This window comes from Scomber japonicus, chromosome 5, assembly GCF_027409825.1.
Source record: "Scomber japonicus isolate fScoJap1 chromosome 5, fScoJap1.pri, whole genome shotgun sequence".
Lineage (NCBI taxonomy): Eukaryota > Metazoa > Chordata > Actinopteri > Scombriformes > Scombridae > Scomber > Scomber japonicus.
The window spans coordinates 34,578,316-34,600,330 of record NC_070582.1 but is presented as its reverse complement, the minus strand read 5'-3'; the positions used below and the strand labels follow the sequence as shown (position 1 = coordinate 34,600,330).

At 39.6% G+C, this 22,015-nt stretch overlaps 2 protein-coding genes across 2 annotated transcripts in view; both read right to left on the bottom strand.

Annotated features, from left to right (window-relative positions):
- akap13 (A-kinase anchoring protein 13) overlaps positions 1-8,951 on the bottom strand; it is a 34,452-nt gene extending 25,501 nt beyond the window's left edge. The window contains exons 1-7 of the mRNA XM_053320011.1: positions 8,811-8,951; positions 7,798-7,857; positions 5,987-6,046; positions 5,558-5,738; positions 3,988-4,096; positions 1,033-1,075; positions 625-736 (exon numbers count right to left, since the gene is read on the bottom strand). Of these exons, the coding sequence (XP_053175986.1) occupies positions 625-736; positions 1,033-1,075; positions 3,988-4,096; positions 5,558-5,738; positions 5,987-6,046; positions 7,798-7,857; positions 8,811-8,824 (579 nt within the window). The 5' untranslated portion in view covers positions 8,825-8,951. The remainder of the gene's footprint in view (positions 1-624; positions 737-1,032; positions 1,076-3,987; positions 4,097-5,557; positions 5,739-5,986; positions 6,047-7,797; positions 7,858-8,810) is intronic.
- A 910-nt stretch (positions 8,952-9,861) lies between these two features.
- LOC128359518 (uncharacterized) overlaps positions 9,862-22,015 on the bottom strand; it is a 122,260-nt gene continuing 110,106 nt past the window's right edge. The window contains exons 12-15 of the mRNA XM_053320010.1: positions 19,216-19,288; positions 17,122-17,234; positions 10,073-10,259; positions 9,862-9,911 (exon numbers count right to left, since the gene is read on the bottom strand). Coding sequence (XP_053175985.1) covers positions 9,862-9,911; positions 10,073-10,259; positions 17,122-17,234; positions 19,216-19,288 — 423 coding nt within the window. The remainder of the gene's footprint in view (positions 9,912-10,072; positions 10,260-17,121; positions 17,235-19,215; positions 19,289-22,015) is intronic.

The following is a 22,015-nucleotide window of genomic DNA, read 5'->3' as shown; positions in this document are numbered from 1 at the left end:
CAGTGATTATTCCATGACAACACGTTCATGAATAATGAGATTCAGATTCATGAGTTCTGGGAATCAAGGCTAGTTATTAATCAACTCCAATGACATTTGAATGTAGCCCTACTTTATGATGATTGGATTTCATTGATTCTACTGGGGAAAAGAGACCTATTAAATAAGATGTAGATCTCCATAATATGATTACATATTATATTATATAATGATTTTTACTAACAGAAAATTCCAGGGACAAATGGTTAAAGTAATTGTGGAGTTTGTTGTTTTATCAGAATCAAGGGTCAGGGATAAAGGTGCCCTGTGCTGAAGCCCTCTGAGACAAATGACATGACTATACAGCTGTTATAATAAGTTGTAGTATGATTGTCAACAATGCAAAAAGAAAAAAGCAAATCAGTAGATATCCTGCAGAACAGTTCTGGTGTACAAAACATATAAATATGGTTCAAATGCCCAAAAAGTCTCACTGTATGAGACACAGCACTGACATGACAAATAGGAATGTCCCAAAATGATTGATGTCAAACTGCCATGTCAGTGGCTGCCTAACATTTCCTTAAGATATTGGACAGTTCAGTGTGAATTTGGCATGTGCATGTATGCTGCATGTTTTATTACCTTTCCTTTCTTGCTCATCTTGCTGCGGAGGTAGCTAAATGTCCGACTGATTTTGGCACCTCCTCTTCCCTCAGTGTCACTCCTCAGCGGGCCTGGCTCCTCCTCTGAAATACTGACCAACACAAAGAGCCGTTATAAAGCCATTTCTGCTTTGTTACACATTCTGTTGCAATGAGGAGTGGAAAGGAAATTATGAAAATACTTTTTTAAAAACTTAACACTGGTGTGCAGCATTACAATTGAACAGTGCCTCTTCTTCTTCAGTGGAAGAGTGAGGTTAAAAAGCATGATTTAAGTTAGTAATAGAACCAGTACTCTAACATAATCCATAAAAAAACCCTTGCAAAACCAATTCAAAGTCTGGCAGCACAATAAAACAATATTAGCTTCATCACTTGACTTTCTTACCTGTATTCCAGTGATCCAGAGTTACTGGAGAATGAGCTGGCCCCTACAGGAAGCAGACAGGACACCATGTGATCAGACTAACAAAGTTTCTAGACAGCATGGCAGTAATGTTTAAATGATACTTGAAGGAAATCTGGTTAAACTGTATGTTGACAAGACAAGGGATCAGCTATCAGCAACACAGTGGAAGAATATCAAAATAAAACAAAATTAAGGAAACAGGGAGAGGAATGATGTGGGAGGCTGGTTACAGTATTACCAGATATTAATGTACATGTAGGCGCAGAAATATCTTTTCCACAAATCTATAGATCTATCAATATAGCAATGACAAGAAAATATTGGCTTCTATGTAGTGCAACACAAATCCTTAAAGTCTGTGTAAAGTAAGAATAAATATGTGTTCTGAGTTTGACATACCACATATCACCTGTCAATCAAAGTCACCACCTCTACCAGAAACATGGACAGAAACAGACACCTGTCTGAGAGCTTTCTGCCACTAGCTCGGCGGCTAACTCAGCGGCTAACTGGCTAACTGGCTAACTGTAGACTGTAGTAGTAGTAGTGTCTGCTGAATGTATTGGTTGGTTTATGCTACGTGGCGGTGATTTTCAGACCCGCCCACTAAATCCTGAACACAGAAATGTTAAACGCAGTTTGTGAAGCCTAGCTCCACAATTCAAATCTAAATGGTTGAAATGCTTTTTACACCTTTTTTTAGAAATACATGTATGACCTATTTAATGTGTTTAGAAGAAAATGTCTGAATACACTTTACACAGTCTTTAAAAATCTCTTCTGAAGGTCCTCTTACTAGTTTTGTCGAGAGCTTTCAACCTCAGACATAAGTTGCTAAGTTGTCATGGAGATGGATCAAAAGGCTCCAATTTTGATCACCTGTTATCACCTCATCAAATGTGTCATTTGATAAGAGGGGGTAAACATGGGAGCCATCTGAGCCATCTCCATGACAACTGAACAGCTGGAAAAAAGCTCACCTGTTATCACATGACCAGTCCCATACTTGGGTCACATGGCGACACCTGAGCCATTTCCATAACACCTGTACAAACTCTATCCACTGATGAGGAACATGACTCTTGTCTCTCAAAACTAAAGCTACTGTCCACAGCCAACAATGAACTTTGATAAGACACCAACCATGAACAGCACCAGGTCACCAGATCACCATGGTCACCAGGTCACCATGATCACCAGGTCACCATGTTTCATATCATCCCCAGTCTTTCTCACTCCCGTCACTTTATGTACCCTCTTTGCTTCCAGCTGTCTCATTCAGGCAAAAATGAACGTTCACAACAATAACTCCACAAGGTCTCAGGTCTGATCCACAAAAAGCCTATTAGACACCTGTTCCCTTGACACACAAATGTACATATTATTATAAAGTATAGAAATGATTAGGTAACAGTTTCAATTTAGGATGGGAGGAAGCATAAATGAGCAAAATAGACAGAACACACACTCTGAATAAAGACTGTTCATAAAGTCTCATAATGTCTGTCTGATTCATAGTGTGGCTTCAGACTTGTGGAGGTACTGTGAGCTTTGGGAGAATAGTACAGAGCATTGTTAAAAGGAGACTTCGTGGCTGTGTGCGTTCTTGTCATAAAATAATGAAGTTGAATAAGACCTTCAAAATGGTTGGAAAGTATATATTTTCACTATGTCCCCCTGTTTCCATTCTTGGTGCTGGAGTTAACACACTGTACTGTTTAGACAACAATTGAAAAAATGTCAGAATATTCCTGAAAGGTCAGAAGATTTGTACTGTTTAAAGTCTAATTGTCAAAGGTTACGAAAGAATTTCATTTTAAGAAAAGGACCTATGTGAAGCAGCATTTTGATAGCGGTTACTTACACAAAGCAGGGAAGACGTCAGTTATCATGTTTGGGATGGAAAAAACAAAATGGACAGAAAAGACATCCCTGAACTCTTAAAGTCTGTGTACAGTAAGAATAAATATGTGTTCTGAGTTTGACATACCACAGAAAAGTGTGTTGTTAACCATCCTGCCAAATTTGAATGATTAAAAAAATTGCCAAATATATGAAATTAGGCTTCAAAGTTGTGTAAAAATCTGCCTCTTTCTCTGCTCCCAGACGCTGTGGGAGTGTCCGCCGAGTTTGCTGAAACCCCGCCCCCTACCAAGTGTCACCTGTCAATCAAAGTCACCACCTTTTCCCGGAACATGGACGCTACGTCTGAGAGCTTTCTGCTGCTAACTCAGCTGCTAGCTCGGGAGCTAATTCAGCTAACTGGCTAACTGTAGTAGTAGTAGTAGTAGTGTGTGCTGAACGTATTTATACCTCTACATCAGCAGGGGTGGGTTTATGCTAATCACTGCTGCGTTTTCAGACCCGCCCACTATGACCTATTTAATGTGTTTAGAAGAAAATGTCTGAATTCACTTTACACTGTCTTTAATGTCAAAACGTGCTTTTAGTTTTAAGTGTAAAAAGTTGAATTGAGTTGAATGAGTTACAGACATGCCTTTTCCATCCATTCTGGTTCTGAGGCTCTAGGGAACAGCTGACTGTGTTTAGTAAGCACTTCTTGTTTTGGTTGGGCAGTGTTACAGGACACCACACTGACAGAGCAAACACAGGACAACAGCCATGACTGGCGTTTTAGATTCATCGTACTTACTCCCTCTCCCCTCATCCTCATCACTGGAGGAAGTACCAATAGAAAAGAAGTGTCTATTTTTGGGGAGGAGCGGGGAGATACTGAGGGAGAAGCTGATTCTGCGCTTTGATCGAGGAAATCCAGTCACTAAAGAGTAAGGCAGGAAAGTAGCAGGAGGAACAGGAAATAGAAAGAAGATCAAGAAGACATCAAAATTCAAATCAAAAGTGAAATGAAGTGAAAAATAAGTGAAGAAGAACAAAACAAAATCCATCAAATGAAGGACAATGATTTGAACTCACCATCTATATCACGGTGACTGATGGCAACCATTGAGATGGATTTGGTGAGGGTTGGGTGATGGAACATGGGAGGACAGCGGTTTGTCATGGACAGGACCTGGCAAGATGTCTAAAAACATGCACATACACACATGTAAAAAATAAATGAAACAAACAGAAATTCAATGTGAAGATGGACCCAGTAGTATACTCTGTGTTCAAACTAAATGCAACACATCCATTAAATAGATTTAGAAAGTTTCACTCTGGATTTTTCAAATGTCTACACTGTACAAACACACATAGCACTGTGCTGCTGCCTGGAAGCTGCTCACATGACAAACTGCCCTAATGGCTTTTTAACGGAACTCTGGTATGTGAGGTCAGGAAGACTGAAATAGGCAGTAAAGAGTAGTCAATGCTTTTCCTAATGCACTGTTCTCTCTGGATCTTAACCCATAAATAGTTATGACAGGCAAACACATTATTAATCTGCTTCATCATGACCGTTGATGGTTTTATCAGAATCAACTGACAACAATCAAACAATCTATCACGTGTCATCAGATTCAGATTCAAATATAGCAAAATACTTAGTGGTGCATGGAAGTACATGGCATCATGCTTTTTCAACTGAGCCCCACCTACTTTAAATGAGTGAGAAGAGCTCAGATAATAATAGAAACAGAAATGTTCATGTTCTGTATGAAAAGCTATTCTAATTTTGGCAGGAATATGTGTTAATGTAGGAACCAATCACATGTTTTCAGGACCTTTGTCTCAAAAAGGACAGATTCACAATTTTTCAAGACTGTTGTTTTTTTAAAACCAGAAGTCAGGTGTCCATATGAACAGTAAAGATGTTTTCCTCTCTGTAATCATTCCTCCTGTTCATACTGACTATTAAAAGATCTCCTTCAAATGTACTTTCAATGGAAGTGATGGAGGATTAAATCCACAGTGTGTCCATACAGTCATTTAAAAGTAGATGATCAGCTTCTATTGAGCTTCATCAGTGTGAGTTAGTCATATCAAGTGATATCTGACAAATTTACAGTGTTTTTAGCATCAGATTCCCTCTTAGTGTTTCCTGTTGAGCTGTGGTGGAAATATAGTAACAAAAAGACTTTGCTACTAAAAACACTGTAACGCTGAAACATAGAAGATGAAGATTTGACTCATTCAGACGCTGAAGCTTCATATTAGCTTCACATCAACTTTTAAATCCATGTTTCCACAGAAGGAGGACTGTGGATTTAGTCCTCCATCACTTCCATTGTAAACATTATGAAGGATCTAATGCTCAGTATGAACAGGAGGGATCATTACACTCTCTTAAAACTGTTGTTTTTAATAAATGTCTGAAAAATAGAAGAAAAGAAAAAAAGAAGAAAAAACTTTTTCTCATAAGCACACACACACACACACACACACACGGACCAAAGTGCAAAACACTGAAACACAGCACTGCCTGCACAGGAAGATGTGACACACAGATATAGGAGCTTGAAACACACACACACACACACACACACACACACACACACACACACACACACACACATACCTACACCTACACACACACACACACCTGACTATCAATGTGGATTCCATCTCCTTCTTGTTCCTCCTCAGTGAGGGAGACCAGTGAGCCTCTCTGCTGGTTGTCCAGGCGTAAACTCCTACCAACGGTCCTCTCATCTTGATCACTGAGATTGGGGCATGCTGCTTGGACTGCTCCCTGCTCCACCACCAGACCCTCCAGACTGTAGCTGTGAGGAGGGAGAAAAGGCAAAAACATATAGTTGGCTGCATTTTATGATGTCCTTTATGCCCCTCTAGATCTCGTGTTCAAATTACATTTCTTTTGAAGATGATGTTTTTGTACACTGGTTTTTCGAGAATGAAGAATGAAAAAAAACTTGTGGTATTTAAACAATCCTCTGATGGAAACCTCCAGAAAGGCACTAGAAGCAGTTTTCCTCAGCAAATTACCAGCAGTTTGATCTGTACTGTTTACCTTCTGTTGTCTATTTGTTCTTGATCAGGACGACGCAGGTTGGATGGACACCAACTCATACTGGACACACGGAGGATGGATGATGGAAGACGTGGGAGACAGAAATGATTAGATGGTTGATGAAAGGAATGTTTCAAATCAGGAATGAGATGGAGGAGGATTAATGATGATGACAGGATGATGTTGTAGACGAGCGATTTATGTTCCAATGATGTTTGAACAACAGTACAGATGGCTCCTGATTTGAATCCTGTTGTCTCAATATGATGTTATACTGTATGTTATATTATAGACATGCATCCTATCAACTGACAGCTGGCACTGCTTCTCTTTTTCCACACTATTTACATTGAATAAACTAAATTCCCAACATACCACGCACATAACAGTTCCCAGTGCAACTAATAACTGGTGGCTTCCAAAATGTAATCAGCTGCAAACAACACACATTCACCTTTGTGCATTTTGATCCTGATATTGTAATAGATAATGATGGTCAATCTAAGAGCCAACAGCAGAGTGAGACTTACTTCTGATTTAAAGTCTGTGTAAAGTAAAAATAAATATGTGTTCTGAGTTTGACATACCACAGAAAAGTGTGTTACCTTAACCCTAACCACCCTGCCAAATTTGAATGATTAAAAAAATTGCCAAATATATGAAATAAGCTTCAAAGTTGTGTAAAAATCAGCCTCTTCCTCTGCTCCCAAACACTGTGGGAGTGCCCGCCGAGTTCACTGAAACCCCGCCCCCTACCAAGTGTCACCTGTCAATCAAAGTCACCACCTCTACCAGAAACATGGACGCTATGTCTGAGAGCTTTCCGCTGCTAGCTCAGCTGCTAGCTCGGCGGCTAACTCAGCTAACTGGCTAACTGTAGACTGTAGTAGTAGTCGTGTGCACTGAATGTATTTATACCTCTACAGCAGTAGGGGCGGGTTTATGCTTTTCAGACCCGCCCACTAAATCCTGAACACAGAAATGTTGAAACACAGTTTGTGAAGCCTAGCTCCACAATTCAAATCTAAATGGTTGAAATGCTTTTCACACCTTTTTTAGAAATACGTTTATGACCTATTTAATGTGTTTAGAAGAAAATGTCTGAATTCACTTTACATGGTCTTTAAAGGATTTACCCTACATCTGCTCTTTGTTCATTCCTTTCACTAATCTTTACATTTTCTGAGTGCTATGTTACTCTACGAAACCATCTGTGTCATTTCTAAATAGTCTTTGTGTGTTTTTGTCACACCATTTTACACTGAATCAAAGAGTCTACCCTCACTATCACCCTCAGTCCTAAGACATGGTGCTGAGCTGCTTTCTTCACTCCATTGAGTTTTTCATTGGATAGCATGCATGGCACAGAGAGTGTGTGTCTAGACTGTCATGTGAACCGGCTGAGACTGAGAAGATCACAGCACCAGCTCTCAGTCATAAAAGACAACAAAATAACACTTGATTGACACGACATTTTGGTTTAAGAGCTTCAAATATTGTTACCAAATACTAAATTCATGTGGAACAAAATGAAGCAAAGAGACAAAGTTCTATGCATTGCATCAGAACATTACTACATTCTTGACTTTCAGACACTGTTTCAGTCATTTGTCTTGGAACTGCTCTTGTCATTAGTGACTAATGTGAGCCTAAAAGAACTAATTGAATTCAAAAGCAGAATGACTGAGAGTCTCATGTTGAAAGGCATGGACAGTGAATCACTGACATATCAATGTCTGTTCTGACCAGCCTTCTGGCTCAGAACACACAGCACACAGTTGTAAAAAGAGGATAGTGGATGAAATGTGTACCTTCTCCTGTGAAGGGGGGGCTTGGCTCTCTTCACCTCTCCAGACAGGCTCTTCAAGGAACTGAAAGAAGAGCTACAGAGTGTTAGTGGCAAGGACAGGAGGTATAGACTGAAAGAAAAGAAGAAATGAATGGGAAGTGAGGTGGATTTTATCTTTTAAAGTGAACGAAAGTGACAATTAGCCAAAACAGGTCTTTATAGATTATGAGTACTGACATTTACAGGGAAAGTTGTTCTGGTGTTTTTGTGCTAATCATTTTCACACATCTTAAATAAATGATAAACTTATTTCACTAAGCCAATATATCCATACATTATTGGATGTGGTTAAGCAAGGGTTAATACAGACATGGAGGTGATTACATCAATCATCAGAAGTGCTCATATTGTAGGATATGTTAATACATAGATAAAAACCTTCTGGTCTATCACAGGCTGTTGTGCTGAATGGGCTGGATTGGAAAATATTTATGTGACAAAATAATAATTAAAAAAAAGATACGAATTGACTAAAGCAGGAGATCCATCCCTGGTAAAGTGTAAACTACTACAAGGCTACTTTTTGTTCAATAGCAAGATAGAGGCAGAGATAAAATAAAGTTTGAAGCAGCTTTCTTTACGTCTGGATCTAAAACGCTTTCCAGAAGGCAACAACTCTTATTCTGAAAACAGAATGTGAGAGGAGTCATTCAAGATTCTGCCTGCCTGTTTGTCGGCACTGCTTTCATATAAGCACTGCAGAGGCCCAATTTGGTTTGTCCCCATCACTTTGAAGGCGTTTTTTTGTAAGGTTCAGTAGTCTGGTCTTATTCTGAACAGTAAGAAATCCAAACCAGACAGACACACTATATCTGACAATGCTTTCCAGCACCACCTGATAGAAAGTTAGCATTATATACAGACCTGATGTTCTATATAAACACACAAAGGCTAAGCTGTTGTATGAGTAGCTTTGTGCTTAATGATGCAGAGTCATGCTTTTTGAGAAGAAACAGCATATCCTACAGTCCATACCTGTGCTTTGCCATGTCAATATCTCCAGTGGCATTCCTTCCTGGCTCCCAGCTGTGACGACGGAATGGAGACAGAGAACGGATGGAGGCACGCAGAGTGGCAGAGGAGATGGGATTTTCTGGAAGCTTATCTTTTTTCTCATCTTCTTCTCCTTCTCCTCCTCCTCGTCCTTCGGTCTCTCCTCCTCCTACAAACCCCCAAAGAAAATTATAACTTTTTTTTAATACATTCAAAACCTTCTGTGGGAAATGTTTGTCCATTCAGATATTATCAGTATAGTATTGATCATGTCATATAATCATTCACAATGGGAATTAACCAGTTATCTGCATAATCATTATTTCACTATTATACTAAAAAAATACCCAACAACACAAAATGATGGTATTGCTGTTAGGCCTTCATAGCAGGTAATGGTTCATTTTTGGCAGCATGCTAGAGGACATCACTGACACTATGTGTGGGAGAAGGTCCAGGGTTAGGGAAAATAAACTCCACATTAGATGAAACTCTGGGTATGTGTATAAAAGGATGCAATTCGAAGATAGACATTGGATGCCTGGACTGTGGACCAGCCCTGGTTTATTTGTGTAATGCACAAGTAAACCAGTATGACTCAGTTCATATGTATGATATTGATAAAAGCATTTTTTCTACTTCCAGCTTTGACAGTAACGCTTTTCTAGCGGTGTATTTGGGTAATGCAGTTCAGCTTCCAGGTTCTTCAGAAGTGCATTGCAATGCATTGGAGCTTTCCACTTTCTCAAGCAAAATTCATTCCAGTTTTTAGCATTTTCAGCAATGCTTTGTGGGTTATTTCAGTCGTCAATATTAATTTGTTACAAATGTTACAGATGAAGAGAACAGAGATATTAAATATGAATGAAAAAGAACATTGAAAACCACTTAGTGAACTGTATTAAAGGTACCGTCTTAACAATGGGAGGTCTAAAGTTGACTTTTGAGTTTTTACACATTTTGACTAACACATTCTTAAAAAAAACTTAAAAACAACATAATTTTAAACCAACTTAAACCTGGATTTTATGTTTTAGCTTTCTGCTAGCAGTTCATAGTAACAGTTCTCTGGTGGTGAGGAAACTGCAGAAGAAAGTTCAAAGTTATTCTCAAATAACTGTAAATGAACAGTAAACCACTTCAGAGCCAAAACTGGGAATAAAACATGAGCCGATATTTCAACAGAATGAAATATTGACCCACTTATAACTACCAGAATTAAAAGACTCAGTGGTGTGATTTACCTCTTTCCTCTCTTTCTGACTTCCAGGAATTTCTGGAGCTCCGAGGAGCCATAGAGTCAGAAGTGTCCACTGACAAAGCACCTTCATTAGGACAAAGAACTCCATGCGTTGGTCCATCATTTGTTGAGGACCATGAGACACGAATCCCTCTGCCTCTGTCTCCAACACGAGGGGCTGGATCTAAAGGCTAGTGAGGAAAAGAAGACAGACGGATTCAACAAAGGCTCCATCTTTATTAAATAGTACATATATACTGTATCCACAGACAGTCAGTGGAAAGTCCCTGAAGACACAGAGGAAGAAACATACTTGCTGTGTTCAACCCTGCTAATACTAATAACTAGTCACACAGAGGATTTTCCAAAATGTCCATCCTTGAGAGGACCTTTGTTTCTCACAGCTAGTCCTGCATAACAACCCTTACACACACACACACACACACACACACACACACACACACACACACACACACACACACACACACACACCTTGGTTCCATGTTATTCAGGCTCCAGTTAAGAAACAGTTGTGGGGGAAACAGTAGCCAAATATAGCTGAGCCACATGTCATCTTTTGGGATTATGAGAAAACTTGGTGGAAAAGGCCTCCTCCAGAACAAGTGAGTCATACTGAGCTCAGAGTGGGCTGAACACATTACACTCCCAACAAACAGGATTCTATAGACTTACTGTACCATAGTACTATGTACCACAGGCTTTTCTGTAATAACACGCCCATACATTTGAGACCTTTAAAGCCCTGTGATAATGCCACATCTTTATTAGGGACCGAGCCGAAAGGCAAGAGGGCGAGGACTCCAGAGGAGTGACCCTATTGTTCCTATTGTAAGGGCACCATAAAGGAGGCCATGGACAGCATGCCTCCATTTTTAATTGAGGAGCCACAGCCTTCATTAAATGCACAGTTTCTTTGTGTATTTAATGAACGTTCAAAATTTAAGTCGCCACAGTTCAGATTTGGTGTCTTGCACACAGCATTGTGCAAGACATTGTGCAAGGCCTAACTGTATTGCTGTCACAGAAACGTGGCTCACTGCACAATCATCAGACAGTGTCCAAATTGATGGGTACACTTTCCACAGTCGTCCTCCAGGTTTGTGTTACAGCAGTAAGTAACCCCAAATTGTTAGAGCTACAGGACCTAGAACATGGTGGAGTTGGTTTGTACAGTTTAGGTGATATGGACTGTGACATTCTGCACGTACCCGATTTGAATCTGGAATGTTTGGTGTGCCTGTGTACCAAATTTAACATCTTGATGGCAGTAATTTATCATCCACCATGTTATCCAAATTCTTTATTTAAACAGAATCTGGGGAAATTACTCCATTGGTTAAATCCAATCAGTAACATGATTGTAGTAATGGGAGATTTTAATGAAAACATTCTGAACAGATCATCAATTTGTAAATTCATGGGTAAAAAAGGATTTAATCAGCATGTAACACAAGCAACTACAGAGAAGGGGACATTGATCGATCATGTTTATGTTAAAACAACACAGCATGATGTTGAATGTGCAGTGATGCCCACGTACTTCAGTGATCATGAAGGTATTCTGTGTAGTTTTAGTGTGAAAGATGATCAGGGGCAGTTGGAGGATACAGAGGTTGTTTGAGGATGTAGGAGTAGATGTGGAGTTTGATTTAGATCAGGATTAGGTTGGTTTATTTAGCAAAGGAGCTGAGTGAAACAGAGCTACAGTGCAGTGTCCTGGTGAAAGTGTTGGTCTTTACACGTTGTGTCATTGTTGCAGTTGTGTTTATCTGTAGGGTTTTAAGAGGAAACTGACTTGTAGTGTGTCGTGGTTTTCATGGTGTGTACGCTGGCTACCACATGATTGTTGTTCATTAGTGTGGAGTCTGTCCCAATCCAAAATGTAGATATTGTGAGTTTTATTTTGTGGTTAATCATGTGTATTTATTGGTTTTAGATTGTGTATTTATTGTGGGGAGATTTTAGATATTATATTTATTATATTGTGGAAATGTAATGTTTATTTATGTGGCTCTGGTTTAGATTGTGTGGAAAAGTTGTATTTATGTGGATCCGATTATTGAGGAGAAATTTTAGATTAAAAATATGATGCGTTATCAGTAGAATAGGTGGAGGTCTAGCTAACCCTAACCCTAATTGTAGACGTGTCTCTGTCTCTGTTTGCCACATGTCAGCTGTTGGTCTCTATCACAATTTTAAATGTATGTATTCATGTATGTTTGAGTTTGTTGGTCTTTCATTCCTGATGTGTTCATGCACAACTTTTTCATTTATTGGTGGTTAAAATATCTTGGAATCTAACAAATATGTCTTTAAAAGAAATGGGCAGGTTTAATGTTTCATGTTATGTTGTCTGTATCTCTCTAGTGTTCAAAATTCTTATCTGTAACAGTTAAATCATGATATGTTGCATATGAACACAATAGGAAATTATTTTAACTATAAATACATGAATTCCAGTCAGTAGTTTTTAAATAAGAAATGTTCATGTTTGTGTGCATGAACGAAGAGCAAAATCTGGCACAAACTTGTAATTCTGCATGCCTGATCAGCCTAACAGGACAGTTTAAAAAAAAAATATTGCTGTTATTGCCATTGTTTGTTTTTTTCCCCCCATGTTTTATCCTCCCCCTTGTGTCCCCCAGTCATCTTTTCTCTCCCTATCCATTTCAAACTTTCTATAGTTCAGTGGCCTTTAGAGTTGGGCAGTGACACGGTGTAACGGGGTATTTAAAAATAGCAATTGTATTACTGTCACTGTTTTTTCTTGAAAAGTAGGTTGTATTGTATACTGTGTAGTTTGTGGGTGTCATTTGCTTTTAAACATTATCTTTGTTCTCTCTGAGGTGAACTTCATGGTTACAGATGCTGCTGTGAAGGAGCGTCCCCAACCTCGCTAGCCCCCTAATGTTGATGTGCAAATTGGATTTTGCCACAGAAGCAGCAAATATATTTTTTTGTGTTCTGTAATTCAGATGTACATTAGTCTGAGTATTTTATGTCCATGACACGAGTTGTATCAGGTAAAATTTAAAAATGTAATCCTATCTTCATTGTAGTTTGAAAGGTACTTTGTCAGTTATTGAAAAGAAATGTAATCCGCAAAATATCCACATTTAAATGTAATAAATTAATGATAAATAAATTAGAATGTTAACTACAAAATGTTGTCTGTCATACTCTGAACAATTGAAGTGTTTCCTGTGTAGTGTGAAAAACAAAGGTCTGTGGTAACTATTCCTGGTTTACTGTTACACAAAATGACAAGGTAACTACTCGAAAGGCTATATGTATACATTTTAACTGGATAGGACAGCATAATAACATGAATTCTAAACATGAGCAAATTCATGATACCTGATAAGGAAAAGGTGTCTCAGTTTTCTGTTTCTGGTTCAAGTTTATTGACTGTATTATTATGTTTTAGATATCTGTGCAGTTGTCAGCTATTTCACTGACACTGCTGTCAAAGTCTAGATCAAACACGAATTACAAGAGCATGACCTACAAACATATCTACAGGTTTCACTGGAAATAAGTTGACTCATCAAAGTGTTGGCAGTTAATTTCAGTTGCTCAGTCTAAATGTCTACACAGACAGAGGTAGAAAGAGTGTGTGTAATGTATATCTACTTATTGCAGTGTCCAATAAAAACCTTTCCGCTTTGCCACAGCCAAACGTGCGCAAGGGTGCGAGGTCCCGCCCAACGCTGCTTGCAGCTTTAATTATTAATATTACTGATTTGTATCTAGTGTAAGGACTACAATATATGATCCGTTCAATACACAGTCCAAACAGCTACGTCAAACACTTGGTCAATTGGTTTTTCCTCAGGTTCCTGCCAAGCCTCAGGGAGAGAATGTTTCCTGGTGTGTTGCATAACACTCTTCACCAGAGGTTTCCCAATTTTAGAAAAGTGCAAAGGTAGATTTGTACACTAGCACTCCTATCTCTGACCCCAACATGAAAAGGGTAACTAATGAAAGCCACCTGCTGTGCTGAAATCACCAGCACTTATAGTACAGTCCTGATTGTGGACCTTCAATAGCTGAAGGGGTCAATTCTGGAACCACAAACGTTCTTGCAGTGCAGCCATTGATGTGAGCTGCTGGAAGTGAAGAGTGTTTTTGCTGCTGCACTCTGGCCGGCTGTTGGAGATCATCTTGGAATGTGGTTCCTTCATGTAAACTGTTTCTCCATGCGGTCCTGTTTTTAGTGAGATCTTCAAAGTTAGAGCTGCTTATGTGGGATATTCTGTGGTTGATCCTGATGTTATCCATGACACGCTTACACGCTTTCTCTGAACTCTAGGTGTTCATTAGCCAAAACTCAGTTCTGAGTAGAGGACCTGTTTTGGGAGGCATGTGTTTTGGGAAGCATGTGTCAGGCATTTGTATTACATGGCCTGTCCATCTGAGTTTAAAGATGGTGGTGGCAATGCTGTCAATATTTGATTCCTGAGGAATACTAATGTCTCTTTCCAGCTTAGACATAAGATTCTTCACAGAATTCTCTGGTAGTAAGACTTGTAGTTATCCAGGCTGTGTTGTAAAAGCAGCTTGGTCTTTATAATCAGGTCAGAGTTTTCAAGCACTTTTTAGGGAGCTTTGCAAAAGCACTGGCACAGCAGATGCGGTGGTGTACATCTCTGTCAATGTCTGTCCCTTGGGAGAGATGACTTCTAAGATAAGGCAAGGCAATTATTCTTCAGCATATTTCAGAAACAAAGTAATTCAAGGTGCTTTAAACGAAACATTAAAAGCACTGGGAGGAAGTGCAGAGGAAACACACCATATAATTAAAAACAGTCATAAAAAACCCAGAAAATAGGACACAAAAACATACTAAAAAAGAAGAGGACAGGTGTAAAATACAAGAATAAAAGTTACAGTGCAGTATGAACATGACCTGATTTAATAAGAGGCAGAGCCCAACAGAACAATTCTTCAGCCTTGATTTAAATCGAGTTGCAGCAAACCTGCAGTTTGTTCCAGATATGTTGAACATAACAAGTGAACACTGCTTCTCCATGTTTAGTTTTGACTCTGGGCACAGAAAGCAGACCCGTCCCAGATGACCTGAGTGGTTTGGATGGTTCATAATTTAGCAGTAAATCAAAAATGGATTTTGGCCCTGAAGCATTTACTGTTTTATAAAACAAGTTCACTTTGACAGATAGTGACTTCTGCTTACACAAAACTCCTTTAATCCTTCATTAAGTCAAACTGCTAGCAGGCTGACTTGTAATTGTTCTAATGCGGCTGTTGAAATTCAGGTGTGAGTCCATGACTATACCAAGATCTCTTGCTTGGTTTATGATTTTTAACATTACAGATTAAAGCTGGGTGCTGATTTGTGATTTTTAATGATTTTTCCTTGACTCCAAAAACAATTACTTCTATTTTGTTTTACTTCCAGTTGATTTGTTCAGTGCACTTATTACAGTCCTCTGATGTTATGTACATTTGTCTGTCCTCACATAATTATTAGTACGAGATTTTGTAGTTTTCCAGTCATATATTGTGGTCGACCGTGTCAAATACACTGACATCCAATAATACTAATCCTGAAATTTTGCCATTGTCAGTGTTAGTCCCTCTGTCCTGGATGTTAAAATCACCTGCAATAACTACACAGTCAAAGTCAACACAGATTATAGACAGCAGTTCAGCAAAGTCATCAAAAATGTTGCACTGTATTTAGGTGGCCTGTACATAGTTGGGAACATAGCTTGAGAAGAGGAATTCAACTGAAGAGCTGTAAGAAGCTAAATTTCCATAAGACATCTGGGGGATGATTGTTTATGGGGGAGAAAATGGGAATAGGGCGGGGTGGAAGTTTGGTCCCAGCAATGACCACCTCTTTCAGTGAATGACAAGAGAGGGGAAGAGGTTTTGGGCAGCTGAAGAGGGTGAATAAAGTCTTGGCGTCATTGGTCCCTATCTGCACTATGATGGTTTTCACAGCTGGATGTGCAGCCATGATATGCAGCATTTTTTTTTACATGTCAGAGACAATATCCTTGGGAAAACAGAGTAATTTGGTGTTTTTAGTACACATGCTTCTTCCATCTTTCACAGCCCCATCATTAGCTTTCCCTGTAGCCTTTAACTTTGTGATTTACTCTCAGTCATTCGTCCTCTGTGAAGATGAGAGGTTATCCAGGTCATCAGACCAGTGGAGCAAATCTGTTCTCCAGTTGTACACTTGTTTGTTGGGGAGGTTTGTTGTTAGTTCCCCCTTTCGCAGATTTCCACAGCTGTGTCCTACTACGAACAAAGGTTAAAGAGATGCTCTGCCCACATGAAACAAATCTCAGGCTGCTGTACTCTGCCTGTCACTCATCCTCCCATTTCCTAGAGAAATGATTTACTTTTAGGCTTTGTTGTATTTGTACTTTTAGTTTCAGGGAAGACTACCACACATAGATGTATTACCTGGCACACAGCCCTCCTGTTTGTTGCTAGTCTTTTTGGATGCTAATTAGCTGTGTGTTAGCATGCTCTTGTAACTGTTTTGACTCCATGATAAAGTGGTGTCTTTCCCACATAGTGCAATCACTTCCATGTTCTCTTCTGAGCAATAAGTTTTGGTTTCCAGCTCTGCAATCTTCTGTAGACATTTACGGTAGTGGTCCGTGGAGAAAGGGGTCATGTTGCCACTAATTAGCCTTAGCCAAGTACTAGGTGAGAACAAGCAGTTCATGTTCAGTGTGTAGGCCATGGCAAAAGCATCAACTATGCACTGAAGATCTTTTTCTGTGTGAGTAACGACGATGGTGTTATCATGAACATATCGCAGCTCCACGATGGAGGGAATGACATAAACAATGTAACCAAGGAAAACCAGCTACTTGTGTTTATGTACCACTATAGATTATGAGCTTATGAAAATGTATTTGCTAGGTGCTATCAGGAGCAAACACACACATATATGAACTGTATAAGCCTGTGTGTGTGTGTGTGTGTGTGTGTGTGTGTGTGTGTGTGTGTGTGTGTGTGTGTGTGTGTGTGTTGCATTGTCGTTTCTACCTTTTTAAAGACACCATCATCCAGGTCAGCCCTGGCTTTCAGGCTCTCACTGACTTCTGTGTCGCTCTGCAACAAGCACATGGACACACACTCATCTGTGTCTGGATGGACGGCTGGAAATAAAATTGAGAAAAGTTTCAGGGGGGGAGAGGAGACAGAGAAAAAGAATGAACAGTGATCAAAGCAGGTAAGTACATTTATTTTAAACCATTGTTTGTTGTGCAAGTGAAAGATGTAACATTTCACCCTTTAATAGAACATGTCATGGAATGTCTGAGCAGGTGACATATTACAGTGTAGGTTACAATCCACAGAGACAGAAGGTGTGTGTGTGTGTGTGTGTGTGTGGGGTGTGTGTGTGTGTGTGTGTGTGTGTGTGTGTGTGTGTGTGTGTGTGTGTGTGTGTGTGAGAGAGAGAGATAGAGAGAGAGAGAGAGAGAGAGAGAGAGAGAGTCAGTCTACTGTCTACTGAACATACTGCCATCTGTTACATATGAGGAGGGCTGTTAGTTTATTGCTGTGATGCTGAAATGACATCATTCAAAGTGTTAAAGTAACTGATGAAGTTCACATTACATAAGTTGATCATTGCTGTCATTTATCTGTGTAGGTCTAACAGTGAGGTAAAGTAACACTGTCCTGTCACATGAGCTCAGTTTATTTAGTGCACCAATAAAATAAAAATTAAAAAACAATAACACTTTTTTTTAATACAGTAATACACTGGTAGACCTCTGTCATAACTTCTGTCAACAGTGTAACTGCTGTTTGAGATCAGTGATGAGGATTTGAACAAAGCCTCCATTTGTTTTTATTCTGGTGTGCCCAGGGGCCCTTGAGCAGAAAGGGCCCCTAAGTGATGGGAGAATGTACCCAGCATGTGCCCAGGGGCCCTTGAGCAGAAAGGGCCCCTAAGTGATGGGAGAAAAAAATGTGTACACTTTTTAAAATCATTTTGGTCACTGTCAGGTTGCTAGTATGTTCAAAATAAAATATGTGGAAAAAGTCTGAGTTAAAATATGAGTTACAAGGTTTATGAGGTTTCATAATTGCAGTGTTATCCAATCAGGATAAATAAAAGAAGTAGATTGAGGGACATGAGCTTCAGTGCCCAAGGGCCCATTGGGGTACTACTAACCCTAACCCTAACCCTTGAGTAAGACAATATCTCTACAGTGTCCTGATACACAACATCATGGATTACACAGATAACAATGTTGTTTGGCTGCACCTCCACCATTAGTTCATTCATCATACATTAAAGTTGACATCATATCAGTGAGCTTGCCCTATCCCCTCCACAAAACTGTCATTTCAATAACTTATTAATGTATTCACACACACAGTACTTATTGTTGCATGTGAACAGCTAATTCTAACTGAATGCAATTTTAATTATTATTTATGACTGATGATAGACAATGTTTTACTGGCCTGTACAGCTTCATTTTGTACTGTAATGTTTATTTTCATGGGGGGTCTCCTTTCATTGAGTTCACCCCTGTAATCTCCATGGTTTCATTTAGTCAACTTTGGTGCCATAGGTCCAAAGCGTCAAACAGAGACAGTGACAACAGCTAGACTGGACATAATTCTGTGCTGTTGTACAAATGCAGAAATGTGGAAAACAGACTGTGACTGTGATTATTGTGAGTAGTGACACTGTCCACATTCCTTCAGCTGTATTAACAGATACATAAATGTGGTACAGTCTAGTCTGCAATATTAAGATTTAGTTTTTTTAAAATTCGTGGCATTTGCACAGAGGTGGATATCTACTTCCATGGTGTATGGAGATGGGTTTTGTTCTGATATCCTTTGTACATGTCTGTATGTTAAACAATGTTGTGTTGTCTTGGACATTCTTGAAATATAATGTTAAAATATCAACAATATGTTTAATGCAATGTTCAACTGATTTTCCCTCCACGACAGCATGAGATATTATTGACTCAAATGTATTCAGAAACTAATTTTGATTGTTTGAATTGAAAATGCTGACTGATCTTTTCAATTTTGAATAAGACTAAGATTTTTGTGGTCTGTTATTTCCATATTGATAAACTGGTCTGATGAGTGGATGGACAGTCTTACCTGAACATGCTGTCTCTGTGCTGGGTTCGGAGCAGGGGTGGACAGGGTAGAAAACATCCTTCTCCCTCTGGATCTAACAGGGAGAAAGAAAATAGAGAAAACTTTATTTGATGAAGAGACGTCATATAGATGAAGCCATTTCAAAGTTCCCGTGTTTCCTTGATGGCTCCTTCACTGGTCCTTGACTGGTCCTTGGCTGGCCGATAATGGGCGCAGGGGGATAATGTGATCCCCCAGCGATGACGTGGTCAATGAGGCCCTGACGGGAAACGCCCCTAAGCTGCCTGAGTGAAAACCAGCTGCAATGCTTCATTTGTCCACGGGGAGGAGCTGTGGGTTTAGACCCACTGCTCATAGAAAAGACTAGGCTGTCCAACGATTAAAAAAATTAACTGGATTTATCACATTACAACCCTGTGATTAAATCTGATTAAAATACTAGGCTAAATATTATACACACTAATATTACTTGTTTTACTTCTATTCTGTATAAAGTAGACGAATGAAGGGTACAATATAGTTAATCCATTAGAAAGTAAGGATGCAATTGAAGCTGCCGTACATCTGACAGGACACCGTCCGTCACATGAAACACTCGCAGACACTTAACAATTCCTCTGACTGATCACTGATCACCGTCACTGTCAAACCAAGAAATAGCCCAAGAGACAAACCCAGTCTACTGATTTAAAACAGGACGTGCTATTTAATACGTAGTAGGCTATGTCAACAGACGGTGACAACCACATACTGGGTTTCCGTTATCCGGTAATTACAGGACTCTGGTAAAATCTGCCTAAGTCCGGTACCTATTTTTTTACACTTCCAGTAAAAATTACCGGTAAAAATATTCCCTCCAAGCAGTAAGCACAATTTAAATTGTATTAAAATAAAATGTATTTTTAAATGACAAGCTGGGGTTCTGGTTGACTGGTGGGCATTGTAAAGGGTAAATGAGCTTTATTGTCATTATACAATGAATGTACAACAAAATTACAGGTTAGAATGGAGGAATGGATGGATAGTATGTAGTGAGTGATTTCGGACACAGCATTAGTTAGTTTTCACTCTAGCTGTTCATCCAATAAGCAGCCTGAGGAAAGCTTTGAGTGAAAGCTTCTCAGCCAATCAGCGGCTTCTACCCCACGTGTGGTCTCTTAAGTCCGCCCACAGGCTGATCGTCACCAGCAAGTGATCCAATGAAATGAATGACCTTTTATATAAATTTATTATCATAAATTGTCGTCTTTTTATTCCCCGCGTGCAGGCCCCGTGTGCTCGCTTCTTTCATACTGGCCGGTTTCTTTTACACAGTCTATGGTGTCTACATTAAATCAGGGCTCACTCACACTACAATCATACCGTGCCCAAGCACATTTGCCCCCTAAAGTCCGGATTATTTGGCTGGTGTGAGTGCAAGTGTACCATGCTTGAGTACAGTACACTTCCTTGGCCCATTTGGCGACTTCCAAGTCATTCAGTTAAACTAAGTCTGTTCTATAGCTGCTCCACTGGAGAGGCTGCGAGCGTGAATGATCACTGGAGTAAAGACTTGAATCAGTCTTTCTTACACAAGTATCTGTAGTACTGCATGACTCAGGCATGACTCAGAAGAATATGCTTGTACTTTTTAATCATAGTGTGTTGTGTTAATTGATCGGCTGTGTTGTGTGTTACTGGTGCAGCACGCGTTATGTTTTTGCGCAACGTTTGTGTCGGAGGCAACCGTGCTTTAGTATACTTGGGTTTTGAGGTAATGTGAGTGCGGGCCAGTGGGGGACGGGGGGCATTCGCTTTGAAAGACAATGGGACAGCACTGCAACCATTCCCCTCAACCCATCACCTTCGAGCTGGACACCTCCCCCACCAAAAATCAAGATCAAGACACTATTTGTGCCCCCACTATTTCTAGCACATATGTGTGGTTGAGTTTTCAGTTTTAAACCAATAGTTAATTAACTAGTTAGTTAATGTAATAATAATAACGAATCTGAATTTAAACTTAATTTGTCTGACTTACATTTATCTTTTTCATATAATTATTGCTCATTAAACTCTGTCTGGCCCATATCTGTCGCGGCATCTGAGCGCTCTTTCTCAGCCTTGTGCATTGCTGAAAACCTGGCTGCGCAGCACCATGACGCAGGAGAGATTTGACTATTATGAAAGCTCACAGTGACCCCACTCGGAAAATAGTTCCGACGTCCATGAACACTATTCTGATTCTGAATCTCTGTGCGTGATTTGTGTGACAATGGAACCAAATGGCCCATTAAGCCCAAACAAAAAGTTGAGCAATGATAATGCTAATAAGGTGGATGGGCTTACCTGGCTTAAAGCATGCACTGAATAGACCGGGGTTGGCTGGTACAAGTGTGCTGTATATTTTTTTTGTTTTTTGTGTTAGATTCAAAACAAATAACAAAATAATCAGTAGTCAGTAGGTTATTTAATTTTTTGATTTGATTCGATGAATTTCGGAAGACCGGTCAGTAAAAAATCATAAAACATCAGAATGTGGGCTAGTTTGTGACAGAAGCGCTATCTCCTGGTCAAACCCTGTATTACAATGAATAGGTGGGTTTACAGGAAAAGATAGACACGCCCAGGAGAAGGAGGGGGTCTCTCCAGCTGCTGGAACTCAGCTGGAACTTGGCTGGAACTTGGCTGGGAGTCGGCTGCCATTCAGCTGGCTTTCAGCTTGGAGGGGAACTTTGAAGTAGCTACTACTGTACATCAGCATTCATTTCATGGTTTGGATTACTTTGTATGTATTTAAAGGTTCTTTGTAGCATCAAAG